Source organism: Odocoileus virginianus, chromosome 13, assembly GCF_023699985.2.
Source record: "Odocoileus virginianus isolate 20LAN1187 ecotype Illinois chromosome 13, Ovbor_1.2, whole genome shotgun sequence".
Taxonomy (NCBI): domain Eukaryota; kingdom Metazoa; phylum Chordata; class Mammalia; order Artiodactyla; family Cervidae; genus Odocoileus; species Odocoileus virginianus.
In genome coordinates, this window is record NC_069686.1 from 28578180 (window position 1) to 28604154 (window position 25975).

The following is a 25975-nucleotide window of genomic DNA, read 5'->3' on the forward strand; positions in this document are numbered from 1 at the left end:
TATATTAGATAGCATATAAGGACTTGATATTAACATGTCTGATGTCTGAGGGACAAATGAGAAATAAAATACACTCACACAAAGAAGAATTTTTCAAGAGTGATAATATTCTTTTAAAAATAAGATACCCCTAAAAGAAGAAAGCCTGGTAAATGTTGTCTGCTTTGGACTGGTAGCTTCTGTTGTTACTCAGAAGAAACAGCTGTTCTGTAATAGCAGAAGTAGTGGCTGTGGTCCCCAAAGGGCCACAATTGATCTCTGGAAAAATTGTTATAGTACACATGTCTTTCACTAAGATAAATTAGGCTTTGACCTGAACCTTCTACATTTTAGTCCTGATTGGTCTATAAATGATAAAAAACTGACCTGCCCTCAAGTTTAGATTTTGATTTATCCTAAGGATAAACCACTACTACTACAATCCACTACTACTAAACCCCAAAAGTAGTCATCAGTTTGAAACAACACCAGAAGAGTAAATAAATATATTTATTTAGTTGCTAACCATGGTGAAAATTAAAGTTGAAAATTTATTTATCGGTGTACCTTGAACTGAAAATAAACTAGATTACCATAATTGTAAGATGATCTCTTTTTCTTACTTCAATCCTAAAAGGAACTTTGTTAAAAGCACTAGTTTTAATCAAAATCATGAGGGATTTGATCTGTCATCTGTACTTAAATGCACCCTCTGTGCTCCTTCTCGGAGAAGGCAATGGCACCCCACTCCAGTACTCTTGCCTGGAAAATCCCATGGAGGGAGGAGCCTGGTGGGCTGTGGTTCATAGGGTTGCTAGGAGTCAGAGACGACTTCACTTTCACTTTTCACTTTCATGCACTGGAGAAGGAAATGGCAACCCACTCCAGTGTTCTTGCCTGGAGAACCCCAGGGACGGGGGAGCCCGGTGGGCTGCCATCTCTGGGGTCACACAGAGTCGGACACGACTGAAGCGACTTAGCAGCAGCAGCAGCAGCACTCCTCTTTTCCATCTCTCCACTTCGATACCTTTTCAAGAAATTTAAAATCCTGTTCATTTAGCCTCCCATGACACACATCCTTAACAAGGAAATCTGATGTCGATGACACTCTTTTGTATAAATTGTATTTATAGGCTCTCTCTCAAGGTTATTTGCATTTGAGAAATGAAAGAAGTTTGTGTTCTGTTACGAGAGCTTCATTCCAGGAAATGCTCTGGTAGTCCAGGTGGTCAAGACTTTGATCCCTGGTTGAGGAACCAAGGTCCTAAACGCCAACAAAAGAAAGCGGGAAAAATTCATTCCAACAAGGACATAAGAGAGGTATTTTAAGAGAATTGGAATTTTTCTTCCACAGGAATAAATATGACATAAAAAATACAACACAAGGAAACTAGTAGAACCTTACCTATTAGGAGTTTTGCCTCAGCTAGGTCTTTCAGGCCCACTTGAACCATGTTACAACTCTACCTTAACAAAAAAATTTTTTTAAAGGACCTCAACTACATAGAATTGAGATAATTCCTCTCCTCAGTTCATGAGACACTGTTCACATTTTTCTTGCAAAGCCCCCTCTTTTCTTTGATTTTCTTATTCCTTCAGCTCCTCTTCAATTTCCTTCTCTCCTATATGCAACCACATATGTCTTTCCAGTCAGCCTTTTTTATATGTATTTAGCGACACATACATCTTTAAAAATATATAATGTGGAAAGAAACAAATATATACAGTGTTTTTTAAACTTGTATCAGTTGCATTATGCTATACATCTCATTTTTTCTAATTTTGTTTCTTTTGAGTTGAAAAAAGACATAAATCTAGTTCATAACATTTGATTGCTATAAGGTATTCCATCACAAGGCATATACCACATCTTACTTTCAGGTTTCTCTCAGAATGAAAACACAAGTTGCCTGCAATTCTTGTCATTGCAAATGATACTACAGTGAATGTTGTCATACATGCCTTCTGTGGACCCATGTGTGCAAGCCTGTTAACTAGACAGTCCAAAATGATTCATGCCCTTGTGTAATCCCTTCCCACGCTGTATCAGGTTACACCTGTGTGACCAACATAATGTGGCAGAGTGATGTGTGAATTCCCAGACTAGGTCATAAATTCACTGCTATTTCCACCTTGTTCTCTCGGATCACTTACTTCTGGTAAAGCCATCTACTGTATTGTGAGGACACCGTAGCAGCCCTTTGGGACAGCAAACAGCTAATGCCAACGTGAGACCCATTTGACAGCAGTTTCTTAGAAGGATCCTTCAGCTCTGGTTAAACAAATGACAGGAGCCCCAGCCAGCATTTGGACTGCAACTTCACAAGAGACCCTGATACCCTTCTGAATTCCTGACCCGTAGCAACTGTGGAATAATAAATGTTTATTACTGTTTTAAACCACACAGTTTAGAGTAATTTGTTACATGGCAGTAGATAACAACAACAAATAGTTAACAGACTGAGAGTTTCTCTAGGATCTGTACGTAGGAGAGAATGCCCCAGTTGTTAGGAGGTGCACACTTGACTTTCCGTGCTGTTGGCATACTACCCTCCAGATGACTGTGCCAGTTCACTCTCCTAGCAGCAGAAAAGAATTCTTCCCACACTTCTCACCCAGTGTTCAGTATTTGTTTGGATTATTTTTCACTAAAAATTTATTATAGATTTTGAATCTGAATACCATATTTTGAGTATGGAGCAGTTTCTCTAATCTGATTAGCAGCTTCAACTTTGACTTGACTTTTTGTAGTTTTTGTTTTATGTAGATGCCATATCTAACCCTGTCAGCTTTTTAGGGACTATAAAACTGCCCCACATTTTATTTTCAGCCAGTGATATTCAGGAGACAGAACATTCAGGAGATGAGCAGGCAAAAGCTCACCTAAATGGAGGTGAGTAGAAAATATCAAGGGTTCTCATGTATTTGGGGGGCTTATATAGACTTATGAGTTACTGTCTCAAAAACAGTCCTCGGTAGTATGATGGGTAATGAATTGGCTAAATGCAGGATTAAAAGAAAAGGTGATTTGGATCCTGTTGGCATTCACTAGAAGAGAATTTTGCACCTTAACATTATATCCACAGAGAGGTAGTGGCAAAATTAATGTCTGAGATGTACTTGTACTTTCTCTACCCTGACCATACACATGAAGATCATTTGGCTTGTTCACATTTGGATGACTAAATAAAAGCATTGTGGGATATACTATCAGGTGTATGTAGTCCATTCTTGAAATTAAGGAAAAAATTTTTAACTGTTAAGTGGACTTCTAAGAGTGCCCTATTCTCCCTGAGCAAACTCCATACCTTGTCCTTTAATTTAAAAAATAGCCCCAATAATCATGGTAATGGATATCAAAGAATGTGGTGGAAATCAGTAGTGAATGAGAGACCTAAGGCTTGCAGCCAGTTGGGAATAAATCTTGTGTTGAGATGAAAGAAAAACTCAGCAAGGTCATTAGATGACCAAAGGCTAACAAGACATTTACACGGCAGGATCACAAAGGAGACTGGAAGGCTTTAAAAGGTTTGTACTCATTCTAGTGATTCTTACACTTCTCCTAACATGTTTACAACTCCTTTTTCAATATTGCTTTTCTGAATATCTTCATTATAGTAAGTCTCAATTGTTTTGAGTATAGAAGTGACTTTAAAAAAAAAAAGATTCTATTCAGCCAATAAAAATTATCCTGGAAATCTATGTTAATATTGGTAAATTAAGTGAAAAGGCTGGCTATAGTATAGAATGTATAGTAATTCTGTTAAAAATATATTTAATGTACTTGACTCCATTCATATAGACCAGGATATAGCCCATTTGGGGCTTCCCTGGTAGCTCAGATGGTAAAGAGTCTGCCTGCAATGCAGGAGATCCAGGTTCAATTCCTGGGTCAGGAAGATCCTCTGGAGAAGAGAATGACAACCCACTCTAGTATTCCTGCCTGGAGAATTCCATGGACAAAGGAGTCTGGCAGGCTACAGTCCATGGGGTTGCAAAGAGTCAGACACGACTGAATAACTAACACACACACAAACACATTTTACAGATGAGAAAAGCAGTACCAAATAAGTCAAGTAATTTACTCATTGGCACCAAACTTAGACTTCAGTTGGAACTCACTTCTCTTTGGCCTTCAAATAGAATTCCTCAGAACTTGGTAAGACTGATTTTCTTGATTACTTTGAACATTATTCGAGTGCATTTTTCCTACCAAAATATTCTAAAACTAATTTGAACATTGTTGGCATTATGAAATATATCAAGATGAGAGATGGATGCATTCTAGTTTATTAGAAATAGTTTCATTGCTTTGGAATCAAAAAGAATATTAAACATTAACTTCACTTCTGTACATGAGGAAAGAACTGGAATTATCTTTAGCTTCCTGCAGTAAGCAATCGGACAACAAAATACATGAAACAAATGTTTTTAAACATTAGACCACAACAAGATTCTAATTCCTGAAATAGGAGTTAGAAAGGAAACTGGCCTTACAATTACCCTGGCTAAAGATTTAGTATCTGGATATGCATTCTTAATTTTATCTTATCCATTATTTCTATTTATTCAGGACTTTATAGCATGTGATGCAGTATCCTCCACAGGTAGAAGATTTTCATTCCAGTTCTTTCTTTTAGTGTTGATGTTTTTCAATATGGAACTGGTGCTATGATGGCATAAAATATGTCTAAATCCTTAAGGTAAGGTAAGAGTCCTATTACATGAAAGATAAGTGGAAAAGAATTTTTTTTTTACAATGTGGAATAACCCAGCTTTGACTATAAGAGATCAATGCCTTATGTGAACTGGGAATAAAAGTTGCATTCCTTAGTTATCTTCATATAGACTCCAGGATTACTTCTGTAGTGGTTCGCAATCTTTTCACTATTAAGTATATCTGGTGGTGGTATAATTTCCGTGTTGCCATGCCTGAAGAGCTTTATTTACAAAGCAATGGCATTTTTAAAAACAGTACCTTATGCATCATAATTACAGGCACACATACTATTCACTTGAGACTATTTGGATCATTAAACTAGCATTAAAAAAAAAACAACCCTTAGTTGCAAGTCTTTTAGAAGTTTGAAAACCTCAGGTTTTCCAGTATCAGTAAATATATGCTATATCTTTCTTTTGACCTCAAACCCTTATTTTAGGATATGACAAAGATAAAACACAAAATCAGCTCATCTATATTTGACCTCATTGTCATCCTACTTTTCACACTTGCTCTTTCTCCTGTAGTCCATACTGTGGTTAACAAACAACATACAAGCTGCCAAATGTAGGAAACTTCAGAATTCCTTTGGACTTCTCATTTTACCCATCCCTCCCTGACATCCTGAAAAGTCTTCCTCTAAAATTGCTATGATGTACATTTTCCAATCTTTCATCCCCATTGTCACTAGATTGGTTAAGGCCTCATCATTTGTTAAGTATCAGTATCTCATTTTTTCTAGCCATTCTCCTTTAAAAAAAAATGTGGTTACCTATATACCATCTTAATCATTTTCAAGAGTACAGTTCAGTGGTATCCCGTATATCCATGCTATTGCACATCCATCACCACTATCCACTCCAGAACTCATCTTCTATATCCATTACACAATATCCCATCTTGAAACTCTATATCCATTAAACAATACCTCCTCATTCCCTCCTTCTCCCAGCCTCTGGCAACCATCACTCTATTGATACTTTACATCTTTACAAATTTGACTGCTTTATGTACCTCATGTAAGTGGTATCTTACAGTATTTGTCTTTCTGTGCCTGACTTATTTCACCTAACATGTCTTTCAAGATTCATCCATGTGGTACCATGCAGCAGAATTTCCCTCCTTTTAAAGTCTGGATAATATCATTGTATATGTATAGACCACATTTTATTTACCTATTTTTCTACTGATGGACATTTGGGTTGCTATTGTGCCTGATGTTGCCATGAATGTGGGTGTACAAATCTCTTTGAGACCCTGCTTTCAATTATTTTGGATGTATACCTAGAAGTGAAATTTCTGAATCATATGGTAATTCTGTTTTTAATTTTTTAAGGAACCACCATGATATTTTTATAGTACCTACACCACTTAACATTCCCTCCAATAGTATACAAGTTTCCATTTCCTCCACGTCTTTGCCATCACTTGTTTTCTTTGTTTTTGTTTTTTGATAATAGCATCGTAACAAGTGTGATGTGGTGTCTCATTGTGGTTTTGATTTGCATTTCCCTGATGATTAGTGATGTTAGGTATCTTTCCATGTGCTTGTTGGCCTTCTGCACATCTTCTTTGGATAAATATCAAGCCTTGACCATTTTAAAGTCAAATTGTTTTGTTGTTGAGTTATAAGAGTTTTTTATATACTCTAAAATATTAAAAACCCTTATAAGATACAAACTGATTTACAAACAGTTCCTTCCATTCCATGGAGTGCATTTTCACTCTGTTAATTATGTTCTTTGGGGCACAGAGATTTATAATTTTGTAATAGTCCAATTTATCTATTTTTTCCTTTGTCTATGTTTTTGTTGTCCTATGCATGAAATCATTGCAAATCCAATGTCATAATCATTCTATGTTTTCTTCTAATGGTTTTAGCTCTTATATTTAGGTCTTTGATCTATTTTTACCTATTTTTTGTACATGGCATTTGGTACATGTCCACCTTCATTATCTTGAATGTAGACATCCAGTTTTTACTTTCATATTTGTTGAAAAAACTTCTTTCCCCATTTAATAGTCTTGACAACCTTGTTGAAAATCATTTGACTATATACAGTAGGGTTTGTTTTGGGGCTGTCTCTTCTTTTCCATTGCTATAGCAAGTTTTGAAATCAGTCTAGTCATCCCCCTTTTGTCCACCACTCTACCATCTTGAACTGAAACCTGATTCTGTTAATCCCTTGCTAAAAATGTGTTTATGTAGCATTAAAGGCTCTGCAGAGCTAGATTCAACCTATTATTAGTCTTTCTCCCTATCATAACCCCATTCTCTCTTTCCTACATTGTCTACTCATCCCACAGAATTACTCCAAAACATAATATATACCTACACAACATCTGCTAAATTCTATCTGCGCCTTCCTCTATTCTCTTTCCCACCCTCCACCCACACATGGCAGTTACTTTTTACTCCTATAGAATTTTGTTACTATCAGAGTCATTATCACATCATATCATAACAAATTATATATGCATACCTGCCTCCTACCAAGTAAAAGCTGAGCTTCTTGATGGCCTTTGAAAGAATAATTTCTTTGTGCTTGCCTTGCCCAGAGATATCACCCCTATTGCAACTGCACATAGAAAGTGGTGTTAACATGTACACAACATAAGGCTAGATATTGCATGTGCATTTCATTCATCTTCAGAACAGTCCTATGAGACGTGATATATGACAAAACCAAGGCTTAGAAATGTTTGGTTACACAGCTAATTAGTTGTCAGAACTAGGATTCAAACTCATAGTCATCTGGCTGTGAGCCATGCTGTGAACACTAAGCTATGAAGACACTAAAGAAAGATGGGTGGTTAGTGAAATATAATAGGGTATGGTGATTAACCTACTTTCTTTTAGGCCTGAACATGATTTTATCACAACCTCCAAAGTTGATTGGACAAAGGGTTACCCACGTAAGTAAAGCCTAAACCAGAATATCTCATTAAGTAAAGCATAAACCAGAATATCAACTATATTATAATGGGAGAAATTCCTTTCTATCAGTACTAACCAAAGTACCACATCCAGGTTTCTAGTGTCATGGTACCTAAGAAAAAGACCGAATTATCTGACGTATACTAGGTGAGCATATAGAGTCAACCCAATGAGAATGAGATGTTTAGTTGGGGGTGTTTTATCCAGGCTTGGCAAGGGCGGGCAGGCAAAATCAGCCTTTCTTCACAACAGAGCAAACCACAATGGAATCTCCCTCTGACAACTTCTGGGTTCGTTCCCGGACAATATATACTAAACCGCATATTTTACTCCTCAAACTTCCCTTTTACCTTGTTCCATCATGCTTATCTCCATTTTTTGTTCTGGAGAAACTAAAATATCTCAGCTTTTTAAATTATCACTTTTTCTAGTTCTGCCTATTTCAAATTATTTCTAGCCATCTGATTAGAATTCTGCACATTTCATGAGTCACGTGTCTACTAACATGCTCTTATTAGATGAACAGATGATTGTATATCATGTATGGACTTAACTGGCTCTCTTTTTCACTATTTAATGACCTGGCTGTGCTGGGATACAGCATGTGGGATCTTTAGTTGTGGCATATAAACTCTTAGTTGTGGCATATGGGATCTAGTTCCCCAAACAGAGATTGAATCCAGGTCTCCTGCATTAGAAGGAGCATGGAGTCTTAGCCATGGACCACCAGGGAAATCCCTTAATTGGTTTTCTTACTCCTCCACTCAAAATTCCTGTGAGCAGCTAGAATTCAAATCTTCAATTACTAAGGGTATTGCTGTTATGGATTGGGTATCTCCCACTCTCAGCCGAAAGTTCTTCAAGAGATTGTGTCTTACACATTTTTAAACACCCAGTATCTAGTATAATGCCTGACATATTAAAGTAACCAGTAAGACTTTGTCAGTAAAGCCTTCCCATTAAGGAAGATATTCAAAGGAATGAGCCACACTGTCTGAAAACAATGCCAAAATCCAGTTCTAAGTATCTTCTAGGTAGCAGCTATGCTGGAAAAAATGTTTGAATTTCCGCAATGATTCCTTTGAAAAGGATAGCTCTTATTGCCTGTATATGTTGGATTATATTTCCTGAAATATATAGTTATATTACTTTCTAATTCTATCTTGAAGCCTAGTTATATTCAGATAGAGTACAGCTGCTTCCTGGGATGTGTTAAAGAGGCTTATGCCTATAATAAAAGGCCTTAGAGGTCCCAGGTGAACTAAAGAGGTCAAAAAGAATGGATTACCTGACACAAAGTGAAATTCTTTGTAATTCTCCAGATTGCTTTCCTGTGGTATCTAGCTTTGATCTCATTCCCTTTCAAGGGGACTCTGACTTTGATCTCATTTCCTTTCTAAGGGGACAGCATATACCATCTGGTATAGTCATTAAAACCATAAAATCAAAGACTTCTAGCTTTCCATCTTCCTAGGCACACAATAGAATTATATTTCCTATACCCCTTGTGGTTAAGTGAGACCATTTGACAAGCTAGTTCTGGGCAAGGAGAGCTGAATGTAAGGATCGTGTACATCTTGTTGGCTAAATAATGTCTCTCTTTTCACTCTGGCATAGCTACTATTAACACTCAAAATGGTTCATGTTCTGTTAGCCCAGGCCTCTGACTAACTTCGTTGAACATAATCTACCAATTCACAGTGAGCACAACATAAGCAAGAAATAATCCTTGCTTGTTTTAAATCACTGAAATATTGGGGTTCATTGTAGTTGCCCCATATCCTAGGCTATCCTGATACTCACAGACCTGGCTACTTAACAATTCGATTAGAAGGAAAAAAATAGGCCCAGTAGGGCTTAATATCTTACCTCTCTATATCCCATCACTTATGAAGGGGTCCTAGAAAAGAACGAAAATGCACAATTGAAAGTGTGATAAAAGAGTAAGAGGGTCTTGGGAAAGTAAGTAAACTGACCTGTAGTAATCTGTCATGGTCAGGAAAGACTGTTCATGTACTTTACCTTAGGTTCAAAGGAGAGACACTGCTTTTGAGAAACCTCATGATAAAAAACACAAGAATAAGAAAATGGAGGGGCTGGAGTACATTTTGACCCAAAGAAATTTTGAATTGTTATGGATTTTTGTAGACCATACTTTATGCTGTTATGGAGATCCAAAATATGATCTACCTAAAGAAGACTATTAGATTTTATTAATACAAAGGATTATTACAGGGCTTTAACCAAAGCAGTGATTAGAGGGATATTTATAGTTGTAAAATACTATATGTAGAAAAAAATCATAAATCAGTAACATAAACTTTCAATAGGTAACGAACAAACTAAACCTTAAGGAAGCAGGAGGAAGGAACTAATGATTATAGGGTGGAAATTAATGAAAAAGAATAGAGAAAATTAAAAATTGGTTATTTGAAAAGATCAACAATACTGACAAAACTTTTGTGGAATCAACTGAGAAAAAAGAAAACTGAAATTATTAAAGTCAGGAATAAAAGAGGGGACATTACTACTGACTTTACAGAAATAAAAAGGGATTTTAAATGAATACTGTGAACAAGTGAATGCTAACCAAATAGATAACTTGGGTGATAATGGACAAATTCCTATAAGATACAAACTACTGCAACTGTATCAAGAAGAAATAGATTGTCTAAACAGACCTATGACAAAGAGATTGAATAATAATTCTGTAAGTTGGGCTATTAAGTTAGTTTGTACAGTGTCTATCATATGTTATAAAAAAGCCATGAATCAAGCTAAAAGTGTGGGTTTCTTTTTCAAAAACACATTTTAAATCTTGAGTTCTCTTCTGAAGCGTTATTAATAAGATAGTAGAAAATTAAGAATTTGACAAGATTAGACAATATTTTGTAATTATAGGAAGTTGAAATTTAAAAATCCATAAACAAGAAAAATGTTTCTCATACAAAAGAGGAAGAAAAGGGAATAGATGGAACTGCAAAATTTCTTTAGCATGTACAGGTGTGTGTGAAGCGTCATCACATTTCTTTCTGGTCTTCCTATTTCTAGCTCCACAGACATTAACATCAGGCAATTTTCTAACATCAGGAAAGCCCAATATGAGCTTTCCTCATCCTCTTCATTTGGCAGCCCCTGGGTCTTCCTTTTATCTGTATAGAACAGCAACTCAAAGAACTCTATTCAACTTTTATTACTTGCTTGGCACCCAGGACTATGGATGGATTAATGAAAACACTGCCAGCTAGAGGGTATAAAGTTTATATAATGGCAAAGGATAAGGGGAACTCAGAGGCTATTCCACAATGCAGAAGACAACATAGCTTGCTCCCAGTTATAGCTTCTCAGATTCTCAGAGTTCTTTCTCTACTGTAGGTAATACCAGGTGTGGGAAGTGAATGATTGCATTTGTATGAGAGACTCCCTGACCTGTTCTCATAGGTATTTTAAACAATTTTTTTAAAGTTTAAGTTACACTACATATAAATGCTTGTATCATCTATTAAGCTTGATATATTTTTTGCAAACTGAACACTTCCAGGGTGTTTTTTACAACTTGTACTCTCCTTTGCCTGATTTTTCTGGAAACTCTGACTGATGTTGAAGCTGAAACTCCCAATACTTTGGCCACCTGATGCAAAGAGCTAACTCATCTGAAAAGACCCTGATGCTGGGAAAGATTGAGGGCAGAAGGATTAGGGGAAGACAGAGGATGAGATGGTTGGATGGCATCACCGACTCAAGGGACATGGGTTTGGGTGGACTCCGGCAGTTGGTGACGGACAGGGAGGCCTTGTGCTGCGGTTCACGGGGTCACAAACAGTTGGACACGACTGAGTGACTGGACTGAACTGAACTGAACTGGTCTCAGTTTGCCTGCAAAGCAGAACAACAAATACATTCCTGAATATTTACTGTGAAATGGGTATTTCCCAGGCTCATCCCTCAGTTGGCCAACATTTCAAGCCTGTTTAATACCATTCCTCCAACCACCTTTTCTAATTACTTCAGTTCCTATCATCTCTCTCTCTCCTTGGTTCTTGGTTGCTGCTGCCTGCTGCTAAGTCGCTTCAGTCGTGTCCGACTCTGTGCGACCCCATAGACGGCAGCCCACCAGGCTCCCCCGTCCCTGGGATTCTCCAGGCAAGAACACTAGAGTGGGTTGCCATTTCCTTCTCCAATGCATGAAAGTGAAGTCGCTCAGTCAGGATCGACTCTTCCCGACCCCATGGACTGCAGCCCACCAGGCTCCTCCGTCCATGGGATTTTCCAGGCAAGAGTACTGGAGTGGGTTGCCATTGCCTTCTCCGGAGTTCTTGGTTACTCTCGACTAAACATTTGAGTAATCCTGACTCACTAATTCACACCTGTTCTTTTCTCACTGGCTTGTATTTTGAGAACATGTATTGCTTACTATTTAATTGGAAAGTTAACTTTCCTTTAAATGTATCACTTAAAATTGTTTACTGTATTCCCCAAATAGCATTATTATTATAAGGAACAAACTAGAAATTAATAATAAAATAGGATTAATTATTGACCACAGTTACATATTAATAATTAGAGCAAAATATAAAAAATATTCAAATCTTTAAGATTTCAAGTCAAAGTTCCAACTATTAGTCCTATAAGGTAAGATAACCAATTCACTCATATGATCAAATATCTCTGTAAATTCTTACAATGTTTTTCTAGTATATTGACAAGATATGTTAATTAACATCTCCCAAATTGTAAAGTTGTAGACTAGAGACCAGCCACAATAAAGCTTCCCTCCTTGAAATTCTTTTTCTTTCAGACCATACTGGGCTTGAGGTCTCTATGCTGTTACTGGCCTGTGTATCAGAGGTTTCTTTTACATATTTCACTTGAAGAGTGTTATAATCAATCTTACCTATCAAATTAGTGAAAACTTTAAAAAAATTAATCTCTCAAGAATGTGGAGAGACAGGGACCACCATATGTTTCTGAGAGTTAAAACCATACAACCTCTCTGAAAAGCGAGATGGCAACTATTTACACCCTGATGCCGAGTAATTCCATTTCTATCAATTTACTCAGCAAACATCACTGAAGTAATTATGTGCAAAGTCATTGTATCCAGTATTATTTACAATAAGCACAAAAATATTGAAACAACTGGGAAAATGCTAAATAAATTATGTTTCTGGGTCTGTGAACCATTAGGCAGAAAAAATGATTACACTACTAAGATATTTTAGACATGGAAAATGCTCAGGATACAAGTCTAATTTGAAAAACATAGTTTACTGGTCTTTTTGTAAAATTATTGGTATTATTCATGAAAGTCTGAGTGGCTTGTTTTTTAGTGGTGCGATTATTAGTTATTCTCATTATTTGTAGTTTTTATGTTTCCATAGAGAGCTCTATTATCTATACAATGAAAAAGTTATTTTCAGAAAAATACTGTTTTGGCAGTACTTTGGCATGTAATCAGGTTTCAAAGTCTCAATCATAATGCATTCGTTAAAAATCACAAGAGTGTCTCAAATCATGAATTTTTATTTCTCCTTTTCTCTTTGTCTATTGTATTAAAAATCTTTTCCAGCAATCTCAGTTTTATGTTTAAATTTGAGTATTTTAGTTTGTGTATGCTTAGTCGCCTCCGACTCTGTGCAATGGCATGGACTGCAGCCCGCCAGCTCCTCTGTCCATGGAATTTTCCAGGCAAGAATACAGAAATGGGTTGCCATTTCCCACTCCAGGGTATCTTTCTGACCCAGAGATAAAATCTCTACCTCTTGTGTTTCCTGCATTGACCGGCGTATTTTTTTTTCCCCACCGCTGAGCCACTTGGGAAGCCCTTTATTACTTGTCAAATATGACTAGTTTCCTCGCTGAAGAAAACGCTACACTTTTTATTTTAATCTGAACATGGTCCTATACTGTGACATGTACTTAAGTGTTATACGCCTAGGAGCTTTTTTCTGGTCAATTTTTTTAATCTCAAAAGGGGTTGGCAAGACTACTTGGTAATCAATTACACGTGCAAACCACGGTGTAAGCTCCATGTGAGTTTAGGAGACGCTTGGAAACGCTAGGAAAAAATGCATATTGGGTTCACGTGATATCCAGAATAGCCTGGATATCGTTTTCAGCATTCTGCCTTGGAAAAACATATCTGACCACAAAGGCGATGGCAGGAGTCATGGACTGCTGAGCTCAGAACTGGCTTAAACAGAAAAGATCAATCCGGGAGATCAGAGAACAGACCAAGCAAGATAAATACAGCAAAGCAAGGAGGGTGGCTCAGTCAGTAAAGAGTCTGCCTACAGTGCGGGAGACCTGGGTTCAATACCTTGGTCAGTAAGATTCCTTGGAGAAGGAAATGGCAACCCACTTCAGTACTCTTTCCTGGAGAATTCCATCTGTCCATGGGGTCACAAAGGGCTGGACACAACTGACTAACACTTTCACGGAGGCTCAAAAACAGCTGTAGTAACTGTAGTAGTAACTGTCCCTTTTAAAATCACATTTCTGGACTCGCTAGACCTTGGGACCTCAGCTTCCACAACTAGAAAAGTTTTTCAACGGGTGACTCGGACAGTTCAAGCGTCTGCTACAACGCGGGAGACCGGGTTTGAACCCCGGGTTGAGAAGATCCCCTGGAGAAGGAAATGGCAACCCACTCCAGTACTCTTGCCGGGAAAATTCTGTGGACAGAGGAGCCTGGTAGGGGTCGCAAAGAGTCGGACATGACTGAGTGACTTCTCTTTCTTTTTCAAAGGTTCTCTGCCAGAATGGACTCATCTTAATCCTAGAGCCAGAACTCAGAGACCGCCTCATTACAGGGCGGAAGGGCGCGCATGCGCCCCGGCGCGGACCGCCCCCCGGTGGGCGGGGTCTGTCCTTTTGCCTCTTGGCGTCCGCCGGCGCCAACCACGCCCGCCTCACCTGGGCATCACGTGTCCCCCGGCGCTCTTAGCGCACCTGAGGGCGGATCCCTGGCGTCTGGGGTCTTCGACCTGAAAGGAACAGTGCCCACGGGCCAGTTTAGCAGGAGCGGTGGCAGGTACGGGAGCGCGGCTCGGGTCAGCCCGCCGGGGTGTCTAAACCCTTGGTTTCTCGGCGTCTGGTTCTAAGCGCGCGACCGGGACCGGCTAGGATCTTGACCAGAGCGAGACACTGTTGTGCAGCCTCCGCCCGGGAGCCGGGGGCCCCTCACGGCGTGAAGTGGAAGTCCCAGTTCCCCCCAGTCCCTTGAGCCGGTGCCCGCGCCCCAGAAGGCCGCGCTCCCCGCCGGCCGCGTTCCTGCCGCGGGTCGCTCGGTCCAGTGAGGCCCAACTGGCTTTCGGAGTTGAGCAAATCCTCGGCCCCCAAGTAGGTGTGGGGGAGCAGGTCTCTGGCTTTATGTAGGAGGATTCTTGGCACATTTCGGGTTGACTTTGCGATAGACAGGGATGCGAATGTTCTCACTGGAGAGTTCATCTAGTTTGCCGGGAGATTGGCGCGTCGGCAGAGGTCTGAGTGGACGCCCACACCCCAAGCCAAACAAACTTCAGCTGATTGCGTCCCTGCTCTTCAGATTCTAGGACCTTGAACTTCAGAGAGAGCTGAGTGGCAGAAGGGTGAGGAAGCAAAAGTTTGTTTGGGAAATTATCTTTGTGCACTTGCACAGTTGAGATTTGGGACTTCTCCAGAAGACCACCTGATTAGGTTTGTTTTCACTGCAAATACCAGGGGTTTTGATGGTCTGTTTGTTTTTTAGACTTCGTTGGAGTTTGTTTGAAAAAGAGGCTGAACTTTTGACATCAGAAATGTTGGGAAAGCCTTGTTTCATCTATTTGTAAAGATTTCTGTAAATAATGTTAGAATAAGATTAATTTTACAATTCAAGGTACACCTGTCCCTCAGGGCTGATTCTACCCTCGTTTTACATCATTTTTCCACTTTTTTTTTTTTTTTTTTAGTATTAGTACCTTTATTTTTATTAACAATTCTCTGATTATTTCATATTGTATGCATATGTAATGTTTAAAGGCGGCTAGAACTCAACTAGATTTGGGGGAAAATGTTAATTCAACAAATATTTAACCATATTAGGTGCAAACACTTTTACATGCTGTGGATACTGAAATGAGAGGTACAACTTTGGTGCTTAGTAGGTTTTGGTGGTTTTAGTAGGGGAAGACACATGAATAGTGTCAGCTGGTGGCAATGATTAAAATAGGTGACGTTCCAGCCTATAGAGGTGCTACTTTAGATTAGGAAAGTCACTGGAAAAGGACACTGAAATTGAAATTTACATGAGAAATTATGTCCCAGAAGCCGAGGCATGAGAATTTAAGCTTAAGAAAACTACTTTGTAAAGCTCTTAGATGTTACCATTTTGACTAGGGAGGCTGGAAAGAAGGGAAGGAGAGGAAAAGGGGAAGGAGTTGAGGTCTGAGAAGCAGATCATACAGGGTTTGGTAAGTCTTGGTGAGGAGTTTAAATTTTATTCTGAATTTATAAATTTGGTCTTAGGTGCAGACAGGCTAAGTCCACTTTTTTTGGGGGGGGGGGCACTCTTTCTTTTGGTTTCCTTAATTTATTAGATTAATTCTTCACCTCAAATCTTTTATGTCTTTTTATTCTTTGTCATACAAGATGACATACCGTGACATGATAGCTTTCAACACTGCCACTTAAATTAACGAGGAAACCTTTTGTTTGTTTTATGAGTTAACTGTAATAGTTCTACATCTTAAAGGTGAGCAATACTTTTGGCTCCATCCTATGGAAGGAGCAGCGAGAGTTTGTTAAAGTAGTGAAAAATCTTTTTGAAATTAGCAAATCTGGAATTGAGGCAGTGTTGAGTATCAGTTCATAAAGGGAAAGTCTTCAAAGGTGAAATAAAAACCCAGAGTTTTGAATATACAGTGTCAAATCAGTTTGAAGTTACTTGACCATGTTCTTTTTCAGGAGTTATGGAACTTTATTGGCATGGTGCTGGTGATTGTGTTTATCTTCAGCAATTATAATCTTAACATGTTTTATTTCTCTCCAAATTATTCTTAGCCCAGGTATAATTTATTGTCTTTTAAAAATGTGAATGTAGAAGCTTTTGTTCAGCAAGTTTTTTGATTGATTTTGGCTCTTCTATATTGATTTGAGTTGTATTTATTTGATTCCTAGGATGAAGTAACCTTTATCTAAACACTGCAGGGCATTTTCCAGTAAAGAACATGGTGAAACTCCTTCACACATTAGCAGATCATGAGGATGATGTCAACTGCTGTGCCTTCTCCTCTTCCCTCTTGGCTACTTGCTCCTTGGACAAAACAATTCGCCTGTACTCCCTGAGTGACTTTGCTGAAGCGCCATACTCGCCATTGAAGTTTCACACCTATGCTGTCCACTGCTGCTGTTTCTCGCCTTCAGGACATATTTTGGCTTCATGTTCAACAGATGGTACCACTGTCCTATGGGATACTCAAAATGGACAGATTTTGGCGGTGATGGAACAGCCCAGTGGTAGCCCTGTGAGAGTTTGCCGATTTTCCCCAGACTCCACTTGTTTGGTATCAGGGGCATCTGATGGAACTGTTGTTTTGTGGAATGCGCAGTCATACAAGTTACATAGGTAAGACTGTTTAAACCCTTTCCGTTTTTAATCCTATTACCAGGTTTACAAAAAAAATTTTTGATGACTTGAAGAAGTAGATAATTCAGACATCTCAAAGAAAAATACTTTGTCTCCTGAAGGTCATAAAGCAGATATTTAATATGATTCTTGAAGTAGATTTGCTTGGCTCTGAGTGTTTTAAATTTCCAACTTTTTTTGGTAAAATAAGCGTTAATCTTGTTGGAACTTTATGGATTTTTTAAAAAAATATATATGAGGCAAATAAAAACACCACAGTCTTTTGAATAAAAGCTAGTGATTTTTGGCTTTTTGGTCACACATGGCTCAGGTGTTCTCAGTAATAAAATAATTGTAGGTGAGTCTCACCTGCACAGCTCTTTCGTGACTGGGATTATTGACCAAGCCCAGAAGAGGGAACCTCATGATTAGTATGGTGGTGTGTGTTACCACTTCTTTAAAACCATCACCTGAAAAACTGCTTTTGGATAAAAATACATCAATTAATTTACACTGGTTATGTTGGGTTGCAACATAACCCTAGTATTAAAACCATGTGTTTGTAATCTTATAGTATGCTAAAATATATATAATATTTTAACAAATTTAAAGTGTACAGTTCAGTGACATTAATCACATTAAAAACTGTAAACTTTTAAATGTCACCAATTAAAATAGCTTAATGTGGCTTCCCCCCTCCCTACCTCTCACCAACACTCAGAGCACAGATGGTAGCTGGTAAACAACTGTTGCTCATTTAGACTTTTGGTCTTTGGGTTGAAGAAAGTATGTTTTAAGTGGCGTTAATAAACAGTTTAAAGTGAAAACACAGAGAGAATGGAATGCCTTTAAGTTGTTTTGGGTGAATGAAATTTAGCTGTCGGCCAAGAAATCTTTTTCAGTTAACCAATTGGTAAATTGTCTCCCTAACGTTATTTCTCTAATATATGTAATTATGTGAAAGTAATACACGCAGTTGATTTAAGCACTGGATAGGACACTGCATGGGTTGTTGGATTTTTAACAGGTTATTTTTCCTAATAGATAAAATAATGAATTATTGTTAGCCCAGTACTTCCTAATCTTCCCTAGATAATTTTAAGTTGTTCACAGCATTTTCTTTACATAAAGAATTTATAACTGAAGGTGAGATGAAAGTCCTTACTGTTTCTAGATGATTTTAATACAAATGTTGAAAGTGCTTTTCACCCCCAATAACATGCTTTTCAATAAAAATAGTTTTATCTTTTAAAAAATTGCAACTACAGTCAATATCGTTGGTTGTTGTTGCTATTTTTGTTAAACTTTGTCTATTTTAAAGAGTATGAAGATATATAGACTTTGATTTGGTTAGGATAATGTTTAAATTCTCTTTCTTTTAGCAAGCCTATCTCAGTTTATAGCATATAAAGGATATTTTATTTCTATAGGCACCTACTGCCCTTTCTCTCTAGTTCTAGCCATTTATCCTTTTCTTTTACTATATCAAGCTGCTTTTAGAGACTGTAATATAAGTAAAAGATGCTCTGAAATGAAAATTCCCTTTTCTTTTGCTTTTATTTCAGATGTGCTAGTGTTAAGGATGGCTCCTTAGTGGCCTGTGCGTTTTCTCCTCCTGGAAACCTCTTTGTCACAGGCTCCTCATGTGGAGATTTAACAGTGTGGGATGATAAAATGAGGTGTCTGCACAGTGAAAAAGCACATGATCTTGGAATTACCTGCTGTGACTTTTCTTCACAACCAGTTCCTGGTTAGTTATTTTACTCTTGTAAGCAATAGTAATTCCTGTTCGCAGTTTTTGTGTGACTTTTCATTCATTACTCATTTTCACTTCATCATTAGTAAAACAAGACCTTTTAATTTATTCCCTTCAAGGAATCATCCTTCTGCTTTATGTTTTTGATCAAAATGAAATCACAAATATTTTTTGAGAAAACCAGATTCTTTGGGAAAATACGTAGGGGCTAACACAACTTGACACAGTAGATCTGGGTTCCTTGAGTTTGGTAATGTAAAGGCCTTAAACCTATTGGTTTCAATGTGATTTTTGAAATATTGTATGTTTTTATTCAAATAGAAATGTGAAATACAAAAATTGGAAACAAGTTTCATTTTTCATTCACTATTTAATCTTTCAAAAGATAACCTGATAAAAGCATTTGTTAGTAGATTAGTTTTTAGAAAAAGAAGAGAACTGTTGATTGTAGACTCTTGGTTTTAAATAAATACAGTGAATTGGGAATTTGCCTTTTATTTTCATCTTCTGTGTTAGGATGGACGTTCTACTTCTGGCTACTTCAATCTTCCTTCCAGACAAGTGCTGTCCTGTAGTGATACAATGTGAGCTACATGTGTAAATTTTAAAATTTCTAGTAGATAAAATTAATTTTAGTAACATATTTTACTTTACCCAATATACCTAAAATATTTCAAAATCCTAAAATTATTAGTAATATATTTTACTGTGTTTGGGTATGAAGTCTTTGAAATCTGGTGTGCATATTGTGTCACATCGCAGTTTGTGCTAGTCATGCTTCAGCCGTTCAGTAGTCGTATGTAGCAAGTTATTAATACTGTCTTGTGACAGCTCAGGCTTTGGTACTCCCCTATTTCAGAACCATCGGTGGCATGTTAAAATATGATTAAGGTAAGATAAAATACCAAGTTTCAAACACACAGCATTTAAGTACCTTACTCTGTTTCCCTGCCTCATTACAGGTCACACTTGGCCTCATGCATTCACTTGCCACACTGGCCTCCTTTCATTTCTTGAATGTCTGTAAGATGTTTCTGAGGGTTTTACATGTGGACCCTTTACCTGGTTCACTCTTATTCATCCTTTAGATTTCAGGTTAAAAAAAAGTCACTTCAGAAGAGCTTCCCTTGCTCTTAACCTCCTGTACTCAGTCTGAATTATTTCTATATAGTCTTTTAGTTACATGCTTTATTTTTCTTTTATAGGACTTAGTGAAGTATCAGAAGTTTTGTTAAATAGCTGTCTGTACGAATTATGTTTAATGGTGTTTTTCCTGTGAGATGGAGAGCTCTGTAGGGTAGGCCTGGATGTATTTTATTTTCAGTGCCTGGAATGTAATAGGCTTTGAAAAGCAGATTTTTAACAATTGGGATATCATTGCTTCACAGTGTGGTGTTAGTTTCTACTGTACAGCAAAATCAATCAGCCATATACCCCTCTTGTTTGGAATTCCTTCTCATTTAGGTCACAACTGAGCAATGAGTAAGGTTTTCTGAGCCATACAGTATTAGTTATCTTTTATCCATAGCTCAATAGTGTATATATGTCAATCCCAATCTCCCAGTTCGTCCTACCCTCCTCTTAACCCCGTTCTCCCCTTGGTGTCCATATGTTTCATTTTTGTGTATCTTTCTTTCTCTTTGCAAATAAGATTATCTACCATTTTTCTAGATTCCATATATATGCATTAATATGATACTTGTTTTTCTGACTTTACTCTGTATGATAATCTCTAAGTCCATCCACGTCTCTACAAATCATCCAGCTTTATTCCTTTTTCGTGACTGTGTAATATTCCATTGTGTGTGTGTTTGTGTGTGTGTGTGTACACACACATGCTACATCTTTTTTATCCATTCCTTTGTTGATGGGCATTTAGGTTGCTTCTGTGTCCTGGCTATTGTTACTAGTGCTGCAGTGAACATTGGGGTGCATGTGTCTTTTTGAATTACAGTTTTCTCAGGGTGTATGCCCAGTAGTGGGATGGTCGAGTCATATCATAGTTCTCTTTTTAGTTTTTTAAGGCATCTCCATACTGTTCTCCATAGTGGCTGTACAAATTTACATTCCCACCAACAATATAGGGGTGTTCCCTTTTCTGCACATCCTCTTCAACATTTATTGTTTGTAGATTTTGTTAATGATGGCCATTCTGACTAGAGTGAGGTGGTACCTCATTGTAGTTTTGATTTGCATATCTCTAATAACTAGTGATGTTGAGCATATTTTCATGTGTTTATTGGCTGTCTTCTTTGGATAATGCCTGTTTATGTCTTCTGCCCATTTTTTGATTGGGTTGTGCTTTTTTTTTTAATTGAGCTACATGAGCTGTTTGTATGTTTTGTTTTTTAAAATATTTATTTGGCTGAGCAGGGTCTTAGTTGTGGCACGTGGGAGCTTAGATCTTTTAGTTGTACCATGCAGGACCTTAAACTTGCACCATGTGGAATCTAGTGTCCGGGCCAGGGATTAAACCTGTGCCACTTGCATTGAGAGCGTGGAGTCTTAGCTGCTGAACCACCAAGAAAGTCCCCTGTTTGTATATTTTTCAGATTAATCCTTTATCAGTTGCTTCACTTGCAAATATTTTCTTCCATTTTGAGGGTTGTCTTTTCATCTTATTTATGGTTTCCTTTGCTGTGCAAAAGACTTAAAGTTTAATTAGGTCCCATTTGTTAATTTTTGTCTTCATTTTCATTACTCTTAAGAGGTGGATCAAAAAAGATCCTGTTGTGCCTGTGTTTTCCTCTAAGAGTTTATATTTTATAGTGTCTGGCCTTTAGGTCTTTACTCCATTTTGAGTTTATTTTTGTGTATGGTACTAGGAAATGTTCTAATTTCATTCTTTACATGTAGCTGTTCAGTTTTTCCAACACTACTTATTGAAGAGGCTGTCTTTTCTCCTTTGTATATTCTTGCCTTCTTTGTCATAAATTTAGGCGATTGAAATGCAGACTGAGTAAGATTCCTTTTATTGATTTGTTGAAATTTCTTTTTTCTGTTTCCTTAACTTTTTAATATTATATGGCAGATTAGCAGTTTTCTTTTCATGAATCCATTCTTATACTGAACTCCCTACCTAATTTAATTGTGATGATTTATTTAATATATTGTTTTATGATGTTTTATTCTAAGAAGATCAGCTTGTAATAGGCAAGAACCATTTCTTCCATTCTGTGACCCCTTCTCCAAAATCTTACAGGCATTCAGTGAATCTTTGGATTATATCAACGTCAGGAAATTTAGGTTTCCTTTTTGATTCTAAGTTTTCTGAAAAGATTTTTCATTAAAATATCATTTTTGTGATACTATTAACGTTAAGGACATCCTTCTGTCTTCAGAGGGATTGCAGCTGATAGGTTCTGGAAAGGTTCACTACACTAGGCCGAAAATTCTAGGTGAGATTCTAAAGTAAGTATATTACCCACATCACTACTGTGCCTTTAGAGTATATTTCAAAGTATATTTCTCAATAAAGTTCTGATATGTCCCCTCTGTAGCTTCTTTAGTTTAACTTCTGTTAAAGTAGATGTTAACCTTATGTGTAAATTCCCTGAAACAGAATAACGTATGCTTTAAAGTGACTATTAGAGGAACTTGTGGAAACTACTATATTTTCTTAGACAAAAGATGTAATTTTTAACTTATTGCTTAATTTGGTATCTGTTAATATCTGTAAATATTTATGACAAATTGAGTCTTCTGCCTTTGTGACATTTTGCTCAAATATGGAAAAATAATACTGTTTGTGAGCTAGAGGATAAATATTCAGTTCTCTCCAGTTTTTAAGTGATAGTGTTTGGGTTAGATTATTATTACAATTTAAATATTTTTCCTGAAGAAAAGTCCATTTAAAAATATTTAGATCTTGAGCACAGGCATATTTTAAACTTTATAATTTTACATTGTCCTAGCTGAATTCTCACTATTGAAAGACACTGCAGAATCAACATCAAAGGATCTTATTTAGTCTAGAAACAATGAGGAAAAAGTTTTCTTAATTGGGTCTAGCACATAAATAGTTTACTAGCGATTTTGGGGTATATCTTTTTGCCTTAAAAACATTGAATGATTATTATAGAGAATTACTTATATCCATCAAGATCTCTGAGAAAGGATGCCCTTTGGCTGAACCTGTGCTACAAAAACAAAAATTCTGTGGAAATGTGGAAAAGTCTCTTACAGTTAGAAAAACTTTCAGTGAAAAAGAAATTTTAATTTGTTGTATCTTGAAGTATATGTGCTTCCAACAAAACAGGGAGTCCATAGGAAAAGTTCAGTTTACATACCTAGGTGTATAAACTAAATACCACATACTAAATACTTGCAAAACCAGAGTGCAATCTTAAGATAGGTATTCAGGTTTCTTAATTGAGTTTTACTGTATAAGAGTGCTAAAACTTCCTTTGACTTGTGATATTAGGTGGAATTCATATAAAATTGAGTTGGCGAACTGGATGACCAGGGAAGTCCCAAATCTCATCTTTTTGCCTTTCCTCAGTTCCTGCTCTTAGAGCCTCTTATCTTCCCTGCCTGATTATAAACTCATATTTCCTCTGCTAGAGGCATGGTCTTTGGGCCCTTTTTCAGCAAGTGTCTGCTCTCCAGGGGACTGTAACTAGAGCAAGGCACTCACTGCAGAAGATGCCAGATTCAACTATTCAACCTTTGCTCAGGTCAGAATCACCGGCTACCAGTTAGCCCAGTGCCTGGAACACAGTGGCCCTCAAGATGTATGTTTAACGTGTCAGTGAAGGGCATGGGGGACCACATGCCACATAGATAAGATTGTCAGTTTCACCCTTTTCTTGCTGTGTGACCTCACGTACCTGGCTTTTCCTCTCTGGGCCTTAGCTCTCAACTATGAACTTGGGATGGTCATGCTTGCTGCCTTGTAGGACTAAATGTAAAGAGTTAGAGGTCGTATCTGTCAAATGCTTAACAGAAATATGCAAACAAGTGCTTAATAAACACTTGAAAGTATTGTTAAAAAATCAAGTAGGTGATATTAATATTTACATTACCCACAAGTATTTAGGAACTTATCTAGTGGGTAGATAGTGATACTCTGTCTAAATAGGATAACAACTAGTGGGGTTTGTTTTTTTTTTTTTTTTGGTAACACCAAATTTAACTGATTACTTTGCCTAAGTTGTGTAATTGTTGTTTTTGTTTACTCCCTAAATTGTGTCCAACTCTTGTGACCTCCTGAACTGTACCCTGCCAGGCTCTTCTGTCCGGGGGATTTCCCAGGCAAGAATACTGGAATGAATTGCCATTTCTTTCTCCAGGGGTTCTTCCCAATGCAGGGATTGAAGCCATCTTTCCTGCATTGTAGGCAGATTCTTTACCACTGAGCCTGATTCTTTTCCACTGGAAGGACCTACTTGTGTAATCAGTCCAGTTCGGTTGCTAAGTCATATCCGACTCTGTGACCCCATGAACTGCAGCATGCTGGGCTTCCCTGTCCATCACCAACTCCTGGAGCTCACTCAAACTATGTCCATCGAGTTGGGGATGCCATCCACCATCTCATCTTCTGTCGTCCCCTTCTCCTGCCTTCAGTCTTTTCCAAGATCAGGGTCTTTTCCAATAAGTTGGCTCCTATGCATCAGGTGGCCAAAGTATTGGAGCTTCAGCTTCAACATCAGTATCCAATGAATATTCAGAGTTGATTTCCCTTTGGATTGACTGGTTTGATCTCCTTGCAGTCCAAGGAATTCTCTAAAGTCTTCTCCAGCCACAGTTCAAAAGCATCACTTCTTTGGCGCTCAGCCTTCTTTATGGTCCAACTCTCACATCCATACATGACTACTGGAAAAACCATAGCTTTGACTAGATGGACCTTTGTCAGCAAAGTAATGTCTCTGTTTTTTAATACGTTGTCTAGGTTTTTCATAGCTTTTCTTCCAGGAGCAAGCATCTTTTAATTTCATGGGTGCAGTCACCATCTGCGGTGATTCTGGAGCCCCCCAAAACAAAATCTGTCACTGTTTCCATTGTTTCCCCATCTATTTGCCATGAAGTGATGGGACTGGATGCTGTGATCTCAGTTTTTTGAATGTTAAGTTTTAAGCCAACTTTTTCACTCTCCTATTTCACCTTCATCAAAATGCTCTTTAGTTCCTCTTACCTCTCTGCCATAACTGTGGTGTCATCTGCATATCTGAGGTTATTGATAATGACAATCTTGATTCCAGTTTGTGCTTCATCCATCCTGACATTTTGCATGATGTACATGAGTTTGATTAAACTCTGGGGGTTGGTGATGGACAGGGGAACCTGTCATGCTGCAGTCCATGGGGTCACAAAGAGTCGGACACGACTAAGCAACTGAACTTAGCATACGAATTAAATAAGCAGGGTGACAACATGCGGCCTTGACCTGTTTCTTTCCCAATTTCGAACCAGTTTGTTCCATGTCTGGTTCTAGCTGTTGCTTCTTGAATTGCATACAGGTTTCTTAGGAGGCAGGTTAGGTGGTCTGCTATTCCAGTCTCTTCCAGGATTTTCCAGTTTATTATGATCCACACAAAGGCTTTCACATAGTCAATAAAAGCAGAAGCAGATGTTTTTCTGGAATTCTCTTGCTTTTTCTGGGATCCAGTGGATGTTGGCAATTTGATCTCTGGTTCCTCTGCCTTTTCTAAATCCAGCTTGAATGTCTGGAAGTTTTCAGGTCACATACTGTCAAAGCCTAGCTGGGAGAATTTTGAGCATTACTTTGCTAGTGTGTGAGATGAGTGCAATTGTGCAGCAGTTTGAACATTCTTTGGCATTGCCTTTCTTTGGATTGGAATGAAGACTGACCTTTTCCAGTCCTGTGGCCACTGCTGAGTTTTCCAAATTTGTTGGCGTATTGAGCACAGCACTTTCACAGCATCATCTTTTAGGACTTGAAATAGTGCACCTCCACTAGCTTTGTTTGAAGTGCTGCTTCCTAAGGCCCACTTGACTTGTGAAATACGTTTCACCAAATCTTTTGGACTGAATTGA

At 37.8% G+C, this 25975-nt stretch overlaps 1 protein-coding gene and 1 long non-coding RNA gene across 11 annotated transcripts in view; one reads left to right on the forward strand and one right to left on the reverse strand.

Moving 5' to 3' along the window:
* Window positions 1–476: 476 nt before the first annotated feature.
* On the reverse strand, window positions 477–14641 carry LOC139038056 (uncharacterized). Its single transcript, XR_011490979.1, has 3 exons — window positions 14553–14641; window positions 9507–11513; window positions 477–1243 (listed from the first exon to the last, which is right to left on the reverse strand). It is a non-coding gene; the product is annotated as an uncharacterized lncRNA (long non-coding RNA).
* WDSUB1 (WD repeat, sterile alpha motif and U-box domain containing 1) overlaps window positions 14581–25975 on the forward strand; it is a 68011-nt gene continuing 56616 nt past the window's right edge. For 4 of the 10 annotated variants that reach the window (XM_020880383.2, XM_020880388.2, XM_070476154.1 and 1 more), the window contains exons 1-3: window positions 14581–14670; window positions 16776–17223; window positions 18789–18973. In XM_020880383.2, coding sequence (XP_020736042.1) covers window positions 16826–17223; window positions 18789–18973 — 583 coding nt within the window. In that variant the 5' untranslated portion in view covers window positions 14581–14670; window positions 16776–16825. Of the gene's footprint in view, window positions 14671–14894; window positions 14979–15136; window positions 15315–16775; window positions 17224–18788; window positions 18974–25975 lie in introns of those variants that run through there. The other 6 variants (XM_020880387.2, XM_020880384.2, XM_020880385.2 and 3 more) reach the window with 6 other exon arrangements.